The sequence below is a fragment of the Bubalus kerabau genome, chromosome 6, assembly GCF_029407905.1.
Source record: "Bubalus kerabau isolate K-KA32 ecotype Philippines breed swamp buffalo chromosome 6, PCC_UOA_SB_1v2, whole genome shotgun sequence".
Taxonomy (NCBI): domain Eukaryota; kingdom Metazoa; phylum Chordata; class Mammalia; order Artiodactyla; family Bovidae; genus Bubalus; species Bubalus kerabau.
Genome location: NC_073629.1, coordinates 114,239,252 through 114,259,720, shown reverse-complemented (window position 1 = coordinate 114,259,720; position 20,469 = coordinate 114,239,252). Strand labels below are relative to the sequence as shown.

Sequence of the window (20,469 nt, the reverse complement as noted above, 5' to 3'; positions counted from 1 at the left end):
CCCACGTCTGTTCCTGGTGATGAGAAACCTCCCCCTGGAGGGCGCTGGGCAGCTCGTCTGTCGTCTTATATTATAGAGGCCCTGAGTCTCCTGATTTTGGGGAGCTGTGGGACTGTCAACACCAGCTCTTATTCACATCACCCTGTGGGGAATCGAGGCATGAGGAACAACCCTGGATGCTGTTCTGAATGCTGCCTTTCCCACAGTAATAAACTATCTGTGGCCCCTAACTAGGGCTCTGGGGTCTTCCCTAGGTATGGGTATGGGAGACTGGCAGGCTAACCCATTAGCTCACATGTCAGGTGAAACCTCAGACCTGTCACGGTTTCTGAATAGCAACACTCCAAGGCTCCCCTACGGTGCTGAGTTACTTAGACTTGACCTGGATATGGCTCTGGGAGGCTGTGGGGTGAGGAAGCCCCCATTTTTCCCCACCTTAAATCTTAGGAAAGTCAGTAAATGCCCCCTAGCATGCCTATGCCACCCCCGGGTCCCATTCCAGGAGGCTTACCCACTGCCCGGGTCTCGTACTCGTTTGCCAGCTCCTCCGACTCCCCCGCAGCGTTGATGTCATTCTTCACCTTAGCCAGAGTCTTCAGAAGTTTGCTGGCCCCCAGGGCGGCCAGAGTACAGCCCCTGGTCTTTCAGAGAAGTGAGCATGCTGCCGTTAATTCTAAATCCCTTGTGATCAAGCCAACGTCAAAGTCAGACAAGGAAAAAAATTGTGGCAAAAGCAGGAAATGGATTCCCAACAAGATGTGCAATGTGCACCAAGAGTCCTGAACCTGAATATACTCACAGTCTTGAACACGGAATTAACAGACAAAAAGACAGTATCAGGATCAATGTAGGACAAGCTGATAGTTCGATGGGGCAGTGGGAGGTCTGAAGACCCACCCCCATGCTGTAAGAGCTCAGGTGGGAAAGTGGCCAAGGACACAAAGATCTGACAATGTAGTTAGTAAGACTGTGTGTGAATTAATATTTAGCAGAGAAGGTAACTGCTTTTCAACTGCTCATAAATCATTTAGAAAAATCATTATGTATGGAATCACAGAGAAAAGTATCAATCATTTCCCAGAGCAGATTTTGTACAGGTCCTACTTTCCTGTCTATAATGTGATAAAGCTAGAAATTAATTTTTAAACTAAACTTAAAAACCTCATCCACTTGGAAAACAATCGCACATCCACACACACCTAAGAAGTAAGTGCTTCCTGGATTGCCCACAAAGCCCAGGACTTTCCAGAGACCTCCCCTCCCAAACACACCTCTGTTCACATTAAAAACAAGCCACAATCATTTTTGTTACATCAAAAATTTCATTTCATTAGTGATGCTTTAAGATTAGGCTCCCCAGGTGGTGCAGTGGTAAAGAATCCATCTACCAATCCAGGAGATCCAAGACACAGAGCTTCAAAGCCTGGATCAGGAAGATCCCCTGGAGAAGGAAATGGCAACTCGCTCCAGTATACTTGCCTGGAAAATTTCAAGGATAGAGGAGCCTGGTGGGCTACACTCGCTGGGGTAGCAAATAGTCAGACAGGACTGAGCGTGGACACACATGCGCACACATGTGTGAGTTCTGAGAGGGTCAGAACAACCACAGCAAAGCACACATTTGCCAAGGAAATGGGCATTTACCTGCTCCCAGATGACTTTGGAGAGTTCCTTCTTGTTCTGAAGAATGGCCCAGATGAAGAGTGCTTGCAGGGGGTGCCGAGTAATAGGAGACACATCCTGGGAGGGGTTAGAGCAGGGAGTCAGCACCTGCAGCTGGAACACCACTTTAGCAGACACACTAGTGTGAGAATGAAAATGGGGTCAGGATGCCCTAGGGAGCACCCCGTGTTTGGAGGGCTCTGTAACTCGGTGCCTGAATCCATTTTCACAGAATACAGATGAGCGTTTCATCTCCCCAATGCACCAGGTGGTATAATCTGACACGGAATCTTTGATCTATCACAAAAGGCAATGTACAAGTAGATGGAAAAGTATAAAGGGTGGGGAAAATGTGCTGACTGACAGCAATTTAAAACCTGAATGACTCTGACAGCCGGAAGAGAAAGCAATTCCTTCTCACCATATAAATCTCCTTCTCATCTAGAAAAATGCTCAATCTAAATTCCGACTTTCTGATAGTTAAAGTTCAATTATCACAATGTAAAACTATATTTATTTCTTTGGAGTGTTATTCAAAGTTTCAATTCCTAATGTTTCAGCTAGAATCCCAGCTTCATTTAGCCGCCCAAGAGAATCTTTTTCAGATAGAAAAACAACTCTATGTATAGATTCCTTTTAATCTTTCCTACAAGTTTTACCAAGATACAAAATGTTTCTGGCACAGTTATGGATGCTGTGGAGAGTTTCACTATAAATAGAATCAAACAGCTTTTTAAACACTTCCAACTTCTTCAAACACCTAGCTCATTTAGATTTTTACAACACACACATATATTAAAATTCTAGAACTATAAGAGATAATGACCTAGCTTGAGTTTTCCCAGAAGTAAAAGGATTTGAGACAAGCATTTTATTTGAGAAGTGATTCCAGGAAAACCACTCGGAGGTTGAGGAAACGAAATTAGAAAAGGACGGACCAACAGGTGATCATGGTAAATAACCAGAAACTAATCCCACTAGGTGGGGCTTCCCTGGTGGATGTGGGTTCAGTCCCTGGGTCAGGAAGATCCCCTGGAGAAGGAAATGGCAACCCACTACAGTATTCTTGCCTGGAGAATCCCATGGACAGAGGAGACTGGCGGGCTGTAGTCCATGGGGCTGCAAAGAGCCAGACATGACTTAGCGACTAAACAACAACAGTCCCACTAGGCCACTCTAGGGGCCAGTGTAGGACACAGGCCTCAGAATTATCCCCTCTGAGCAGGAAGGTTGCTGGGGTATTTATACACCAACATGACCCTCAGGGGGCTCTGAGCAGAGCAAGCCTTCAGCAAAGAGTTGCAGGTGCAGGAAACTGGCCCTGCCTGTCCTTTAAGTAGAAAATCTTGAAAGAATATAAGTGGTACATCCATAACATCCTCTCAAGTGGAAACCAGGATTATCCTTTTGGAAAGATTTGCTTCCCTTTTCATTCACAAAGGAAAACTTGGTAGTTCTCCAGTCCTTTGCACGGATAGCACAGAACTATTTTAGGCAGATTACGTCCAAAAGGCTAAGGCATGAACAGGTTGCCATTTGTTTGCCCCTGTTCTCTGTTAGATGCCTTCAGAAAGTGCATCACACCAACCTTTGCAATTAATAAACACTGCAATAACTAGTTATAAATATAACACAAAGAATAAAGCAAGAAAATGCACCATTTATTATCTCAGTAGGATTTGCTAGCTTAAATAAATGAAGTAGGGCAAGAAAATTAACAAACCCAATATGTTGACTACATGATGGTGATGAGGTAGGGAGTAGGAATCTAGAGAGGTAGAGAGATTTTTCTGAAGGAAGACTCAAGACATCAGAGAATTCAGGCAGACAACCATCCCAGTACATACATGGAGCTCTATGTCTATTTCATCTCTGCTATTCCTGTCTTCCTTCCGGAAGCCTCTTCGGAAGTTAGCAACCAGTTTCCAGACAAAGGTGAGGAGGGCATCATTATAGGAATTCTTGGCAATCTGCAGGTTTCGATACACCAGGGAGCTGAAGTGATTGGAGAAGAGCTCCGTGAGGACGTCGTTGGTGAGGAACTTCCGCAGGTTCAAGCCATTCTCCAGAAAGAGGCGGACAAACTTGGGTCTGTCCTTTATAAGAGCTGTAAACATGACTTCCTGAAGGTCAGCGGACTGAGGAGAAAGAGCAGAGAGAGGACACACACCCTAAATCCAATTAAAGAAGCAAGCCATTTTCTTCCTCAGCTTACATCGCATTTTCAACCACAAAGTAACAGGATTATCAGATTCTCTTTCAGTTCTGCCTTGGAAATAAAATTTATCTTTTCAGTTGTAACACAATGTTGGATTTTAGCTCAAGCGTTGAGGCAGGAGAAGGAAGCAGCGTGGTGGGATCTGAACTCAGCCAGACGTGGGTTTGGATGGGACTTGGCCTTGTGCTATGGTAAAGTGGAGACGATGGCACCATGTGGGATGACATTGACCAAGAATTGATCCCAATGTCTCGTACAGAAGCACTGACTCTGTTACGGGGCAGGGAACTTGCCATCCAGCTCACACCATTTCTCTGAGGTCTACAGTAGACACCATTATGAGCCAACCACCAACCAACTCTTCCGTCTGTGCCGTGGGGTCACCCTGCTGCCCTTCACACACCATGAGGAAACGCCTGCCCATGTTCAAAAACCATGAGTTACTGGAACACCTGACAGTGATACCCAGTTATTATTTCCCTTTCTCTCTACTGTCTGGGCTCCTTAAGTCTTATCCCATAGAAGCTTATTGAAAATCTTAATAATTAATACATTCTTCAGGCACAAACCAGTGGTCCACAGATCACACCACTGGTTCCCAATGTCCTCCTTAGTACTGGGTTGCCCAAAAGTTCACTCATGTGTTTCAACACCTGAATGAATATTTTGGCCAACCCAATATTTTTTACAGTTTGATTCAGTTGCCAACATTAACAATTAGACTATGTATAAAATAGAAAACTGATACGAATATACTGTATAACACAGGGAACTCAATGCACCATGGTGTCCTAAATGGGAAGGAAATCTGGAAGGGAGGGGACATATGCATATGTACGGCTGATTCATTTTGCCGTGCAGCAGAAACTAACACAACACTCTAAAGCAACTATGTGTGTGTGTTAGTCGCTCAGTAGTATCCGACTCTTTTCAACCCCATGCACTGTAGCCCACCAGCCTCCTCTGTCCATGGGATTCTCCAGGCAAGAATACTGGAGAGGGTTGCCATTCCATTCTCCAAAGGATCTTCCTGACCCAGGGATTGAACCCTGGTCTCCTGCATTACAGGCAGATTCTTTACCATTTGAGCTACAGGGAAGTCCTACAAAACCACTATAAAGTCCTATAAAGCAACTATACTGTAATAAAAATTAATTAAAAATTAGATGGTTCATAAAAATCCACAATTCCAGCATTAAAATCCAGATGCCTCAGACAGTGAAGAATCCACCTGCAATGCAGGAGACCTAGGTTCAATCCCTGGGTCAGGAAGATCCCCTGGAACAAGGAATGGCAACCCGCTCCAGTATTCTTGCCTGGAGAATCCCATGGACAGAGGAGCCTGGCGGGCTACGTACAGTCCATGGTGTCACAAAGAGTCAGACATGACGGAGCAAATAACACTCACGAGTAAACACCAGACGATCTGACACCACGGAGAACCATCAGCTGGAGCCAGTGGGGGCAGTTCCAGGAGCCTGGGCACTGCAGCGCCGAACCCACACACATCTCCTTGCCGCCCACCCAATCCACTCTCCTCACTGGAAGTGTCTGAGCCCCAGTTCAGGGGAATATCCCCGGCCAAGGGCAGCATTAGCAGTTTCTGTTTCTGTCTGATGTTGGTCTCAGGAAGATCACACATTGCCTGCAGAGGGAACTGGCAAGGGGCCCTTCAGTCCCCACACTGTGGCTCCCAGTGGGACAGAGGCAAAAAGCGGTGGCTGACCTGATGATCTGCACTGCTAACCAGCTTCCAGGTTAAGCCCATGCTACCCCCGGTCCAGGGATCACTCTTTGAGAACCCCTGGCACACAGGGAAAGAGAACAGCTTCAAAGTCAGACACACCTTTGTCTCCACACCTTGGTTTTACCATTACCTTACCTTATGTGCAACCTTGAATGAGACTGTGTCTCTGAACCTCATTTTTCTCATCTGTAAAATAGGTGTTTGTGGGGATGAAATGAGGTAACACAGGTCAAGATGCCTTTAGAGATTCAAGTTCAGAACAGGCTCCCAAAATGCCATCAGAATGCCACCCCCACCCCGCCCCCATGGTACCCATGGCTGCTACTGCTGCTGCTAAGTCACTTCAGTCGTGTCCGACTCTGTGCAACCCCAGAGACAGCAGCCCACCAGGCTCCCCCGTCCCTGGGATTCTCCAGGCAAGAACACTGGAGTGGGCTGCCATTTCCTTCTCCAATGCATGAAAGTGAAAAGTGAAAGTGAAGTCGCTCAGTCATGTCTGACTCCCAGCGACCCTGTGGACTGCAGCCTACCAGGCTCCTCTGTCCATGGGATTTTCCAGGCAAGAGTACTGGAGTGGGTTGCCATTGCCTTCTCCAAAAACAGTATGAGCTGACCCCAACTCACCACTGTGCAAGGAAATGGAGGCATGGAAAAGTTAAGTAACTTGCAGAGGTTAAGTCATGCAGAGGAGCTGGCTCCAGAGTCCATTCTCTCAACCATTAGACCCTTCATGCTTAACTATCTTTATCTAAGTTAGTAAAATTAAGTGATCAATTCAATATGTGCCCAACTTTATGTGTATTTGTACCGTCTAACCTCACTTAAATAGGACAGTTCACACACATGGGTTCATTTATGAATCAATTAGCTAAATCTACTTGCAATTCTACTTTCCCTCAACTAACTCAAGGCTTGCCATATGAGATAGGGCTCATTATACTGCAAAAACCAAACAAAGATAGTGTTTGCTAAAGAAATGAATAATTTAAATGTCCATAAGCCATGACTTTATTTGTATTCTATTATTAAAATTGATCACGTTAGTATAAATGAATTCTTCATCTTTGATTATATGATGATGGGCCTAAAAGTGTTTTCTGAGTCTGACTGGGAAGGATACACAGTTATGAAATACACATGCCTTATACTGTTATACACATATAAAATGAAATTCTCACTGCCCACCAGTGACTGAAGAGCTGAAAACAAAGAAGCCCTTGCTATGTGGATCCAAGTGTGACATTTTATAATTGTTCCTATGAAACAGAATTCCTGAAGTGGATCTCAGTTGAGTTGTATACAAGAGGATGCTGCTGGAAAGTGTAGCCTTACAGCTGTCATCAAATTCAAAGTGAGAGGGACTTCCCTAGCAGGCCAGTGGCTAAGATTCTGTGCTCCCAATGCAGGGGGCCCGAGTCTGATCCCTGGTCAGGGAACTAGATCCTGCAACTAAGAGTTCCCATGCTGCAATGGAAGACCCCGCCTACTGCAACCAAGACTCGGTGCAGCTGAATAAATGTGAAAAAATTAATTCTAAATGAGAAAAGTCAGCTTACTGGGGAAAAATTACAGATTTCCTGGACATACAACTTCCATATTGGAGGCACCGGTTTGCCTGGGGGAGGCCCGATTTTCTATGATATTCATTGTACGTCTTCAATCAACTTGTTCTATTTGTCTCTTATGCATCTCACGTCTGACAGTTTTCTTATTAAAATTTGGCTAGGAAGGTAGAGTAGGGCACAAAATGAGTACCACTGTCAAGCATATATTTCCCCCAAGAGGAAATCTTCACCTCTACACCCAGATGGAGAATTGCCTCTCACATCATAGCTGAAAAGCTGTAAACTTTAGATGATATTGGTGGCTTGATGCTACCTTACATTAGTGTATTTAGTTTTATTATCTCTTTACAACCAACCTACGAAGTCAATGTTATTATCCCATACTGCAGATGAAGAAGTGCTGGAGAAGACTCTTGAGAGTCCCTCAAATAGCAAGGAGATCAAACCAGCCAATCCTAAAGGAAATCAATCCTGAACTTTCATTGGAAGGACTGATGCTGAAGCTCCAATACTTTGGCCACCTGATGTGAAGAGTCAACTCATTGGAAAAGACCCTGATGCTGGGAAAGATTGAGGGCAGAAGGAGAAGGAGGTGACAGAGGACGAGATGGTTGGATGGCATCACTGACTCAATGGACATGAGTTTGGGCAAACTCCGGGAGATGGTGATGGACAGGGAAGCTTGGCATGCTGCAGTCCATGAGGTCGAGAAGAGTCGGACACAACTTAGCGACTGAACAACAGCAAGAACAGATGAAGAAAATGAGGCCTAGCAACACAGATGCACCAGACAGAACGTCCATTTCAAGATTCAGTATCAAAGGCCTTCTTAGAAACGGACTAGACCTGCCACTGGAAGCCCTGAGGAGGGCTTCTTATTTACCTCCCATCGGCGATCATTGGTGAAAATCTCATCATTGGCTATGTCCAGCTGGTTCCACTCCAGTAGAAGCTTAAGCTGCCCATTCCAGTTATCCTTATCTTGTTCATTGGTGCTAAAGGCTGTAAGAGGACAGGGAAAAAGTCAACTTACCAAACACCCAGAAACAAGAGCATCAGAACCATTCCATATGGCCAACTATCAGAGCCATTTGTCAAAGGAGATTCTGAACATGTTCTCTTAGAATCAAACACTTAGAGGGACTTCACTGGTGGTCCAGTGGTTCAGACTTTATCTTCCAGTGCAGGGGGTGTGGGTTCAATCCCTGGACAAGAAGCTAAGATTCCCACATGCTTTGCAGCCGAAAAAACAAAACATAACAAGCAGAAACAATATTATGATATATTCATTAAAGGTTTTTTAAAAATGGTCCAGATCAAAAAAAAAAAATTCCTTAAGAAAAAAGGAATCAGACATTCAGAGCTGTCGTTTCACTGACACTTTATTTTCACTGATTCTTATCCATATTCTCTATGTCCCAAAGTATATGATGAGGATCAATTTAGGTGATAATATCTTTCCATCCCATATCCTAACAGTGTAACTATGGCATATTGATATTTTCCTATAGATTCAGATTCCACAAATATTACATTTCCAGGGGCACATCTGACTTATACTATATCTAAATCTATGAAATAAAGAGCTATATTATAACAATGTTCTACTTGTCTTTTCCAGAGCTATTATTTTCTGTATCTGCATATCTCTACAGATGTAGCCCCATTTCAATAAATATCTTTTAAACCAAATTTCTGACAAGTATGACAAGAATGTTTCTAATAAATAGTTAGTGCTTAACATGTACTTCCGAGGTGCCTTGCGCTGCTCTGCATACCTTACAGATATTAATCAGGCGGCTCAACTCCGCACGGTCTTTGTCAAGGATCGATTTGCTTCAGGTAATTCCACCTGGATGGGATTCTCAGGAAGCAAAGTTCACACATGAGAATTTAAAACTAAGGTTCATTCACAAGCTTCAGGAGATGTGTTAGCCCCTGAAACTGAATGCAGAATCATCTGTGTGTGAAGTGTGTGTGCACATGTGTACACAGATGTGGAATACTAGGACAAAGGTCCACAGCTTTTATCACATCTCCCAGGTGTCTGAGCCTCAGAAAAAGATTTTAAACCACTACTAGAGACAATTCTTTGGAAAGCACTGTGATCATATTTAACCAGTATTTTAATGACATAAAAATTCTTGTTCTATTAAATACATACATCCAAGGAGGTCAATAATAGTTATTATAACTTTCAACCTATGATAATGAAAATTAAATGCAAGATTATATTTCCAGTAAGGCTGTTTAAAAAATAAATGCCAGCCATTAAAAGCCACAGAAAGTCACATTTCTAGAAGAGCTATTTTTACTCACCTTTGTACAACGCATAGGAGATCGCATTGCTCACAATTTCATCCCCTGCTTCTTCCATTTTAATAACTGTTAATAGGTGAGAACTTTCGACAATTTCTTTGAGCTGGCAAGATTTAAAGAGCAGAATTGTCAGCCAACTGATTTCAGGCCCAAGGAGTACAAACTTCTCTCTCTTTTGGTGAGGAATGTCTTGTTCCATTTTTTTTAAAGACCACCTATAGAGCATAAAGCACTACTTCTATAAGGATACGTATATCAAAAAGAACCTATCAGAAAGCTGCAAGATAAAATGACTAGGGGTGAGTGTGAGTGTGTGTATGTGACACATAAAAATATGTGTGTACATATATTCTTATTCTTATATATAGACAAACACATATATACGTACAGAAAAACACCTGTCTCTGTTCATCAACTCTGCTAAAGCTTTTGACCATGTAGATCATGACAAACTATGGAAAGCTGAGAGATGGGAATACCAGACCATCCTACCTGTCTCCCGAGAAACCCATATGTGGGTCAAGAAGCAGCCGTTAGAACCCTGTATGGAACAACTGATCGGTTCAAGATCGACAAACGAGTACGACAGGGCAGTCTGCTGTCACCCTGTTTGTTTAACCTATACGCTGAGCACATCATGAGAAATGCCGGGCTGGGTGAGTTACAAGCCGGAATCAAGACAGGAGGGAAAAACATCAACAACTTCAGATATAGCACTCCAATCGCAGAAATCGAAGAGGAACTAAAGAGCCTCTTGGTGAGGGTGAGGGAGGAGAGTGAAAGAGCCGGCTTAAGACTAAATATTTAAAAATCTAAGATCATGGCATCCGGCCCCATTACCGCATGGCAAATAGAAGGGGAGAAGGTGGAAGCAGTGACAGATTCCCTCTTCCTGGGCTCCAAAACCACTGAGGACAGTGACTGCAGCCGTGAAATCAGAAGACGGTGGCTTCTTGGCAGGAAAGCAATGACAAACCTAGAAAAGCAGGGACGCTGCTCTGCTGACAAAGGTCCACAGAGTCAAGGCTATGGTATTCCCAGTGGTCACACACCGTTGTAAGAGCTGGGCCACAAAGAAAGCAGAACACCAAAGAATTGATGCCTTCAGATCATGTTGCTGGAGTAGACCCTTGAGAGTCCCTTGGACAGCAAGGGGATCAAACCAGTCAATCTTCAGGGAGATCAACCCTGAATATTCCCTGGAAGGACTGATGCTGAGGCTGAAGCTCCAGTATTTTGGTCATCTGATTCGAACAGCTGACTCATTGGAAAAGTACCCGATGCTAGGAAAGATCGAGGGCAGAAAGAGAAGGGGGGTCAGAAAATGAGATGACTCGACAGCATCACCGATGAAATGAACATGAACTTGGGCAAACTCCGGAAGATGGTGAGGGACAGAGAGGCCTGGCGTGCTGCAGTCCATGGGGTCACAAAAAGTCAGACACGACTGGGCAACTGAACAACAACAACAGTAAGTACATTTATTTATATATGCATATATATATTTGAATCACTTGGCTGTACACCTGATAGAACACAGTATTATAACTTGAGTTCAATTTTTTAAAAAGAAAAAAGGAGCACCCTTGAATTTTGACTTTAGGAGGTGACCTTAAGGTTGCAGTTTCCTGGGAAAGGTGGTGTCCAAGGGCTTCATTCAAGAGGCTTCTGAGGGTGACGAGGAAATAGATGAAAACTGCAGGAAGGCACAGACCACGGTGAGTTTGACGGAGAGGGAGAGGGGCTGACGGCAGGAAGGGAAGGGTCCTCTCACCACGCTGGCGGACTTTGTTCATGCAAAGGAAAGGGGTCTGGCCAGAAATGACAGGTGAGGAGGGGTCCAGGTCCCAGGATTCTGGGGCCAGCTGGGGGTGGGCAGCACAGAAGGGCCAAGACAACTTTTCCTTTGGAATGAAAAGGAAGAAGAAGAAGATGAACATGGGTACAGAGCAAATGGATGGAACCCAGAGACTCTGCAGGGGCACCCACCCATACTCCATCTCCCTAGGATCCCGACCCCCAACTGCAGCCCATGTGAGCTCAACTGCAACAGTCTCAGATCGCACCTCACCCTGCCTCAAACTCCTCGGTGACTTCCTGACACACCTGAATGAGACCAAAAGCTCTAGACAGTGTTCAAGGAGCTCCCTGGCCTGGCCCTTCCTAAGTCCCACAGTCTCCACCCCAACTCGTCCACCCTCACCTCCATCTTTCAGTCCCTTGGGGAGCTGGGCTTATCTTGAGTCTTGGGAGCTATGCTCCAAACAAGCCCAGCCCTCACTCTTGACCCTCACCCATCACTCAGATCTTAGGTCCCACGTCACCTCCTCTGAGAAGCCCTCTGCTGAAAGGCCCTCCCACACCAGGCCAGGCTCCCTTGGCTCAAGCCCCGTGTATCCACACTACTAATTTTCTTCAAAACTCCCTTTTCTGGTAGGATATTAAACAGTGCCCTGTACTGTAATCACTCAACAGGAATTTTTTTTTTTTTTTTAATTTCCATTTTCTTTCTGAAGACAAGCACTCCCTGTTGTGTACTCTCCTTTCTGAAATGTCTGTTGCAGGATCAGGCATCAGTATGTGCTCAATAAATTACTACTGAATAAATGCAAGTGTTGGAAATGAATGATACCAGGTTGGCTGGCTGGGAGACGCTGAAGGGTCAAGCTCTTGAGAAGGTGGGAGTGGGCAGAGTGGGGAACTATGAGAGCCCTGGTGGGGAGGAGGGCCTGGGCCCAGTGGGCAAGCATATGGGGTCTCTTGAGGAGGATGAGAAACTGTGACGCCAGGCTTAGGGGCTGCTTGTCCACATGGCCAGTGAGGCCACCTGCAACTCCCCCGAGAGCTTGCTCAATGAATGTCTGACTGAATGTATACGTTCATTCATTAATAATTCCACTCTTGAGCTTTGTCTTTTGGGAAATCTCTACCAACTGCCAAACCCCATATAAATGCACAATTAAAATGCCAGGCTAATTTTTATTATTGATGTATGTCTTCTGATTGACATGACTATAATTATGATAAATCATTAGCATATGAATATGAATTAGATACGCATCCCAGAAAGGGCAATATAATCATAGAAAGTGAAATGTGTCTGACATTTAGCCTGCTTCACGTGACTTTCCTGTAGCAGTTTTCTTGAAGCAGAAAATCAAAACCCGTCATAAAGGGACTTCCCTGGTGGTCCAGTGGTTAAAACTTCACCTTCCAATGTAAGGGGAGCCAATTCAATCCCTGGTTGGGTAGCTAAGATCCCACATGCCTCACAGCCAAAAACCCAAAACATAAAACAGAAACAATATTATAAAAAATTCAATAAAGACTTTTTAAAAAATGGCCCACATAAAAAAAATTTTAATATCCTTTATAAAGGGTATGGGGACCCATATGGTGGCATGGCCCTTTGGACATGACCTTGTCTGGACTCTACAAGCAATGTGCATAAGAAATAAGAGGATAGTCACTGGAATGGACCCAGGGCCATTTTTGATGGGTGAGTTAAGAGTTGTTTGTTCCTTTGTCTGCGAGCATCCTTGAACTGACCGCTGGATTTCTTCCATCCATCACAGGAAAGTGTCTTGACGACACTGCTCAACACACGAAGTCTTAGGTTTCTATCTGTGCTTTGGGGTTGCTCCCTTGATACATTTGCAAAGACTTAAGCTGTTTAGGTCTGAATATATGGGGAACAGAAATGACCACTGTGGGTTATACGTATTTCTCTCACCCACATATTTTCAGCCAGAGGGCACTCTATTCAAATCGGGCTCCTGGGTATTCAGGGTGTTTGTGTGTATGCATGTTCAACCATGTCCAACTCTTTCCAATCCCATGAACTGTAGCCTGCCAGGCTCCTCTGTCCAAGGGATTCTCCAGGCAAGAATACTGGAGTGGGTTGCCATTTCCTTCTCCACAGTATCTTCCCAACCCAGGGATCAAATCCATGTTTCCTGCGTCTCCTGCACTGGCAGGTGGATTCTTCACCACTCCCTCGATTGGCTTGGGGTTGGGGAGTGACATAGGCAACTGACCACTTCGGCCGTGCCCAGCCAGCCCCTTCCCGCCTCTTCACTGGGATCTGCTCCTTGCAGGGGTAGTGCTGTAGTGGCTGCCCGGGCGCGGGAGGGCCTGGAGGAGCCGTCCCACGTTGAAGGTCAGGGAGGGGGCGGTGAGGAGATACCCCTCGTCCAAGGTAAAGAGCAGCGGCTGCGCCTTGCTGGAGCAGCCGTGAAGAGATACCCCACGCCCAAGGTAAGGGAAACCCGAGTAAGATGGTAGGTGTTGCAAGAGGGCATCAGAGGGCAAACACACTGAAACCATACTCACAGAAAACTAGTCAATCTAATCACACTAGGACCACAGCCTTGTCTAACTCAATGAAACTAAGCCATGCCAGTGGGGCAACCCAAGATGGGCGGGTCATGATGGAGAGATCTGACAGAATGTGGTCCACTGGAGAAGGGAATGGCAAACCACTTCAGTATTCTTGCCTTGAGAACCCCATGAACAGTATGAAAAAGCAAAATGATAGGATACTGAAAGAGGAACTCCCCAGGTCGGTAGGTGCCCAATATGCTACTGGAGATCAGTGGAGAAATAACTCCAGAAAGAATGAAGGGATGGAGCCAAAGCAAAAAGAACACCCAGCTGTGGATGTGACTGGTGATAGAAGCAAGGTCTGATGCTGTAAAGAGCAATATTGCATAGGAACCTGGAATGTCATGTCCATGAATCAAGGCAAACTGGAAGTGGTCAAACAAGAGATGGCAAGAGTAAATGTCGACATTCTAAGAATCAGCAAACTGAAATGGACTGGAATGGGTGAATTTAACTCAGATGACCATTATACCTACTACTGCGGGCAGGAATCCCTCAGAAGAAATGGAGTGGCCATCATGGTCAACAAAAGAGTCTGAAATGCAGTACTTGGATGCAATCTCAAAAACGACAGAATGATCTCTGTTCGTTTCCAAGGCAAACCATTCAATATCACAGTGATCCAAGTCTATGCCCCAACCAGTAATGCTGAAGAAGCTGAAGTTGAACGGTTCTATGAAGACCTACAGGACCTTTTAGAACTAACACCCCAAAAAGATATCCTTTTCATTATAGGCGACTGGAATGCAAAAGTAGGAAGTCAAGAAACACCTGGAGTAACAGGCAAATTTGGCCTCGGAATACAGAATGAAGCAGGGCAAAGACTAATAGAGTTTTGCCAAGAAAATGCACTGGTCATAACAAACACCCTCTTCCAACAACACAAGAGAAGACTCTACACATGGATATCACCAGATGGTCAACACCAAAATCAGATTGATTATATTCTTTGCAGCCAAAGATGGAGAAGCTCTATACAGTCAGCAAAAACAAGACCAGGACCTGACTGTGGCTCAGACCATGAACTCCTTATTGCCAAATTCAGACTTAAATTGAAGAAAGTAGGGAAAAACACTAGACCATTCAGGTATGACCTAAATCAAATCCATCATGATTATACAGTGGAAGTGAAAAATAGATTTAAGGGCCTAGATATGATAGACAGAGTGCCTGATGAACTATGGAATCAGGTTCCTGACATTGTACAGGTGACAGGGATCAAGACCATCCCCATGGAAAAGAAATGCAAAAAAGCAAAATGGCTGTCTGGGGAGGCCTTACAAATAGCCGTGAAAAGAAGAGAAGCGAAAAGCAAAGGGGAAAAGGAAAGATATAAGCATCTGAATGCAGAGTTCCAAAAAATAGCAAGAAGAGATAAGAAAGCCTTCTTCAGCGATCAATGCAAAGAAATAGAGGAAAACAACAGAATGGGAAAGACTAGAGATCTCTTCAAGAAAATCAGAGATACCAAAGGAACATTTCATGCAAAGACAGGCTCGATAAAGGACAGAAATGGTATGGACCTAACAGAAGCAGAAGACATTAAGAAGAGATGGCAAGAATACACAGAAGAACTGTACAAAAAAGATCTTCATGACCCAGATAATCACGATGGTGTGATCACTCACCTAGAGCCAGACATCCTGGAATGTGAAGTCAAGTGGGCCTTAGAAGGCATCACTATGAACAAACCTAGTGGAGGTGATGGAATTCCAGTTGAGCTATTCCAAATCCTGAAAGATGATGCTGTGAAAGTGCTGCACTCAATATGCCAGCAAATTTGGAAAACTCAGCAGTGGCCACAGGACTGGAAAAGGTCAGTTTTCATTCCAATCCCAAAGAAAGGCAATGCCAAAGAATGCTCAAACTACCACACAATTGCACTCATCTCACATGCTAGTAAAGTAATGCTCAGAATTCTCCAAGCCAGGCTTTAGCAATATGTGAACCATGAACTTCCAGATGTTCAAGCTGGTTTTAGAAAAGGCAGAGGAACCAGAGATCAAATTGTCAACATCTGCTGGATCACGGAAAAAGCAAGAGAGTTCCAGAAAAACATCTATTTCTGCTTTATTGACTATGCCAAAGCCTTTGACTGTGTGGATCACAATAAACTGTGGAAAATTCTGAAAGAGATGGGAATACCAGACCACCTGATCTGCCTCTTGAGAAATTTGTATGCAGGTCAGGAAGCAACAGTTGGAACTGGACATGGAACATCAGACTGGTTCCAAATAGGAAAAGGAGTTCGTCAAGGCTGTATATTGTCACCCTGTTTATTTAACTTATATGCAGAGTACATCATGAGAAATGTTGGACTGGAAGAAACACAAGCTGGAATCAAGATTGCCAGGAGAAATGTTAATAACCTCAGATATGCAGATGACACCACCCTTATGGCAGAAAGTGAAGAGGAACTAAAGAGCCTCTTGATGAAAGTGAAAGTGGAAAGTGAAAAAGTTGGCTTAAAGCTCAACATTCAGAAAACAAAGATCATGGCATCCGGTCCCATCACTTCATGGGAAATAGATGGGGAAACAGTGGAAACAGTGTCAGACTTGATTTTTCTGGGCTCCAAAATCACTGCAGCCATTAAAAGACGCTTACTCCTTGGAAGGAAAGTTATGACCAACCTAGATAGCATATTCAAAAGCAGAGATATTACTTTGCCAACAAAGATTCATCTAGTCAAAGCTATGGTTTTTCCTGTGGTCATGTATGGATGTGAAAGTTGGACTGTGAAGAAGGCTGAGTGCTGAAGAATTGATGCTTTTGAACTGTGGTGTTGGAGAAGACTCTTTAGAGTCCCCTGGACTGCAAAGAGATCCAACCAGTCCATTCTGAAGGAGATCAGCCCTGGGATTTCTTTGGAAGGAATGATGCTAAAGCTGAAACTCCAGTACTTTGGCCACCTCATGGGAAGAGTTGACTCATTGGAAAAGACTCTGATGCTGGGAGGGATTGGGGGCAGGAGGAGAAGGGGACGACAGAGGATGAGATGGCTGGATGGCATCACTGACTCGATGGACGTGAGTCTGAGTGAACTCCGGGAGTTGGTGATGGACAGGGAGGCCTGGCGTGCTGCGATTCATGGGGTCGCAAAGAGTCGGACATGACTGAGCGACTGAGCTGATCTGATTTAATATATGGGCTTCCCCTGTGGCTCAGTGGTAAAGAATCTGCCTGCCAATGTAGGAGATGAGGGTTTGATCCCTGGGTTTAGAAGATCCCCTGGAGAAGGGAATGGCAACCCACTCCAGTATTCTTGCTTGGAAAATCCCATGGACAGAGGAACCTGGTGAGCTACAATCCATGAGGTCACAAAAGAGTCAGACATGACTGAGTAAATGGGCACAGCACATATATATGTGTATATATATATATGCATACATATGCATATATATACATATATGTATACATATACATATATATGTGCATACATATACATACACGTGCATATATATGTATGCATGTGTGCACATGTGTGTATGCACATACATACATGTATATATGAATCACTTTGCTGTATACCTGAAATGAACACAATATTGCAAATCAACTACACTTAGATAAAAGAAAAAACATAATGACAAATGCTACCATGAGCAAGATTGTCTTCACTACTCCAAGATTTTAGTGTCAAATTTTGCCAAATTTGACACTTCGAGATTCTTCTATAATGAAATGCTGCTGAAGTTAATTAAAAGACTTATTAAAATTATTTATACTAAATTCAACCTTTCACTCTAATGATGAAATGGGTTCCATGATTAAAATAACTCTTGCTGTCTACATCCTGTTATTTCCTTTATGGCAAACTTTCCAAGTGGCAACACACACTCCTAAGAATACCCAAACATCGAAGGCCACTTTCAGAGGAGCTGATGGGAACGTTCCCACTCCTGCCAATGTGAACTCTATCACAAACTGAACAGTCAACAAGATGAAAGTCATTTCAGATCAACAGCAGTCATGATTCAGAGAGAAAGGTGAGAAAGCACAGCACTATGTTAAAATGCTTTACAGGCTTAGCAACAAGAAGCCGGAGGTATTTCAATCAGTACACATTTCTTACATGATCCAATAGGAAAGAGGAGAGATTGTGAATGAATCACAGGCCAGTTAACTTAGAAAGGCAATCTTTCTGTAGTAACAGCTTCTCCACTAGATACAGATTCAATTTAGAATCTGCATTCCTAAAACATCATCACAGGGATTTCACCCCCCACCCCCTCACCCCCCACTGCTGATACTAGACACAGAAACTCAACGTGTATCATCAGGGTATGAAAGAAGGAGTATCAGCTTCGAAAACAGGCGGACTGGAATTTAAGCCCCATCTGCTACACCTCCTGAGGTATGGAGACTAGGCAAGTCATTTAATGTATGTGAGCCTCAGTTTCCAAGGAAAAACCTGTTTGGGCTGGAGTGCAGTTTCCATAGCAGAGGCTGGCAGTGGCGGCACCCGCCCCCTCCCTTCCCATGAACTTGCCCCCCCTGCAACTCACCCATCTGATCCAACTCTCGGTCTCCTCCTCAGGCAGCCGGGACACCGTGCGGGGCAAGAAGCGCACCAGCTTCTCCTTGATGATGGATGACGTCAGGACATCCTCCACCTCCACCAGGCTCGCGATCACATCGGCGATCTGCCCCGAGCCTTCCACCACCACGCAGGGGATCTTACTTTTGACGGAGGTATTGATGGCCTGCGAGAAGGGAGGTAAGAGTCGACCAGATGAACAGAACCCGGCCCGGGGCCGAGGCTCTAATCAAGCTGGTGAACTAATCACATGGACATATCTCTGCACTGTATCCTTCTGTGGGGGCAGGGGAGGTTCATTTTCAATCAGAAGCAAACCAAATACTTGCAACCGTTTAAGAATCAAAAATGTAAGCCAGTTGTCTTACATCCTGTGTTAGTATCAAATTCGATAGTAAGGACGTGTGCAGCTGGCAAGTTTTCCATAAATAAGTGCTTCAAAATATCCCTCTATACAAAACTGATCATTCCAAATATTGACATCATAGATTTAAATGACAACTCTTAAGATGGTACCCAACATTGTCATTGATGGCTTATCTGCCAGAGGTGAATAATATGCATAGATTTAAGGCATGAAAATACCTTCCCAGAAGCTGGCACACTTTTTTGACTCACATATTTCCCTCCTCAAATAATTTTCTTTTCTCCTTTTATGAAAAGAAAAGAAAAATATATTTGTTTTCTGGATAAACACGTACCACAGTTTTATTTCCCCCAATAAAACCCACAGAGACCAGCATAGGGGAATCAGGTCTTAAGAATTTTAATCACTTGACAAGACAAAGTAATGTACATGTGAGCACAGCCCCTTCCTTTAGCCAGGAGTGCTGTCCCCCTTACAGAAGACGTTGCCCACAGAGTGCGGAGCCTTCACCAGATCAGGCTGGGATCCATCTTCACCTCCCTACCTGGGCCAAAGGTGGGTGTTGGGGCTGTGCTTGGGCGGGAGTGAGGGTATAGGAGAGTGAGCTGAAGGATGAAGAGCTCAGTGGGTAGTTTCTCTTCCCTTTCTCCTCTCTCCTGTAGCATCTGTGGGTTGTGAATTGCCTGAACAGACTTTGAGGGAAATGCTACAGAAATACGATACTCTAGACCGGCAGCACCTCGCTGGAAACCTTAATTCTAAATCTAAAATCTGAGTGATAATAGAGGCAACCATCTTCAATTACTTTTTCTCCATCTCTCTTCCTCTTTAATGTGACTGCCTCTTCAAGCATTTCCATACTGACTATTTCACCCTGAAAAAAATCTCTAATTTTTCTCTGAAAAGTCTTTCCCTGAAAAATCTTTATTTAATAATGTTTTCAACAGTAGGTCTCATAGAAGGTACATAATAAATACCTGCTGATGAAGGAATAAATGTAAGGATCATTGTTACAGAAAATAATAAACAAAGAGAAGCATCAGATTATGATTCCAACTAACTCTGCCAGAAATTTCATGTAATTCTAAGTGTGTGTGATCACAGGGTGGCCATGGTTTTCCAACATACGTGTTGATTACCATCCCTGAGTGTTTTGAGTTCAGGTCAAGCCCTTCTATTTGGCTGGTTGATGGCCAAAGCCAACAGTGAGTACACAGACTATTCGTGTTGCTACAAAGTCTCTTCCTAAATCTTCTCAGCTGAGGAGACAACATAAGTCTGTTAGGGCAACAGGCTGTGTGATTGGAAAAATGCTACTTACTTGCTGTAGAAAAGAAAGCAACCAGATTAGGTTAGGTGAGCCCCAAAAGCCATGAAAATACAAACTGGTTGAGCAAACTTGTTGACCAATCTTCTAGAAAACCAAACCAAGACTCACTTTCAAAGTCTCTTTCCCACCTCCTTGGGCAAAACACACAATGGGGATCTTGCCACCGTAGTTGGACTCTGTAAAATATAAAACATAAAATATATTTTGGGCTCATCAGAAATACTCACCTACCTCAAGGGAACTTCTGCCCCTTGAGCCCAGGGTGGGGGTGCTGGCTGCAGACCTAATGAACCTGACAATCAGTTGATCACAATGGATCATCTCTGGGCTCCAAACCA

General features: G+C 44.2%; 1 protein-coding gene across 1 annotated transcript in view; it reads right to left on the bottom strand.

Moving 5' to 3' along the window:
• The window catches only part of TRPM8 (transient receptor potential cation channel subfamily M member 8), a 90,751-nt gene that overhangs the window by 51,991 nt on the left and 18,291 nt on the right, over positions 1 to 20,469 (bottom strand). Inside the window, exons 7-13 of the mRNA XM_055587031.1 lie at positions 20,240 to 20,307; positions 18,403 to 18,600; positions 9,512 to 9,614; positions 8,076 to 8,194; positions 3,510 to 3,800; positions 1,645 to 1,740; positions 512 to 641 (exon numbers count right to left, since the gene is read on the bottom strand). Coding sequence (XP_055443006.1) covers positions 512 to 641; positions 1,645 to 1,740; positions 3,510 to 3,800; positions 8,076 to 8,194; positions 9,512 to 9,614; positions 18,403 to 18,600; positions 20,240 to 20,307 — 1,005 coding nt within the window. The remainder of the gene's footprint in view (positions 1 to 511; positions 642 to 1,644; positions 1,741 to 3,509; positions 3,801 to 8,075; positions 8,195 to 9,511; positions 9,615 to 18,402; positions 18,601 to 20,239; positions 20,308 to 20,469) is intronic.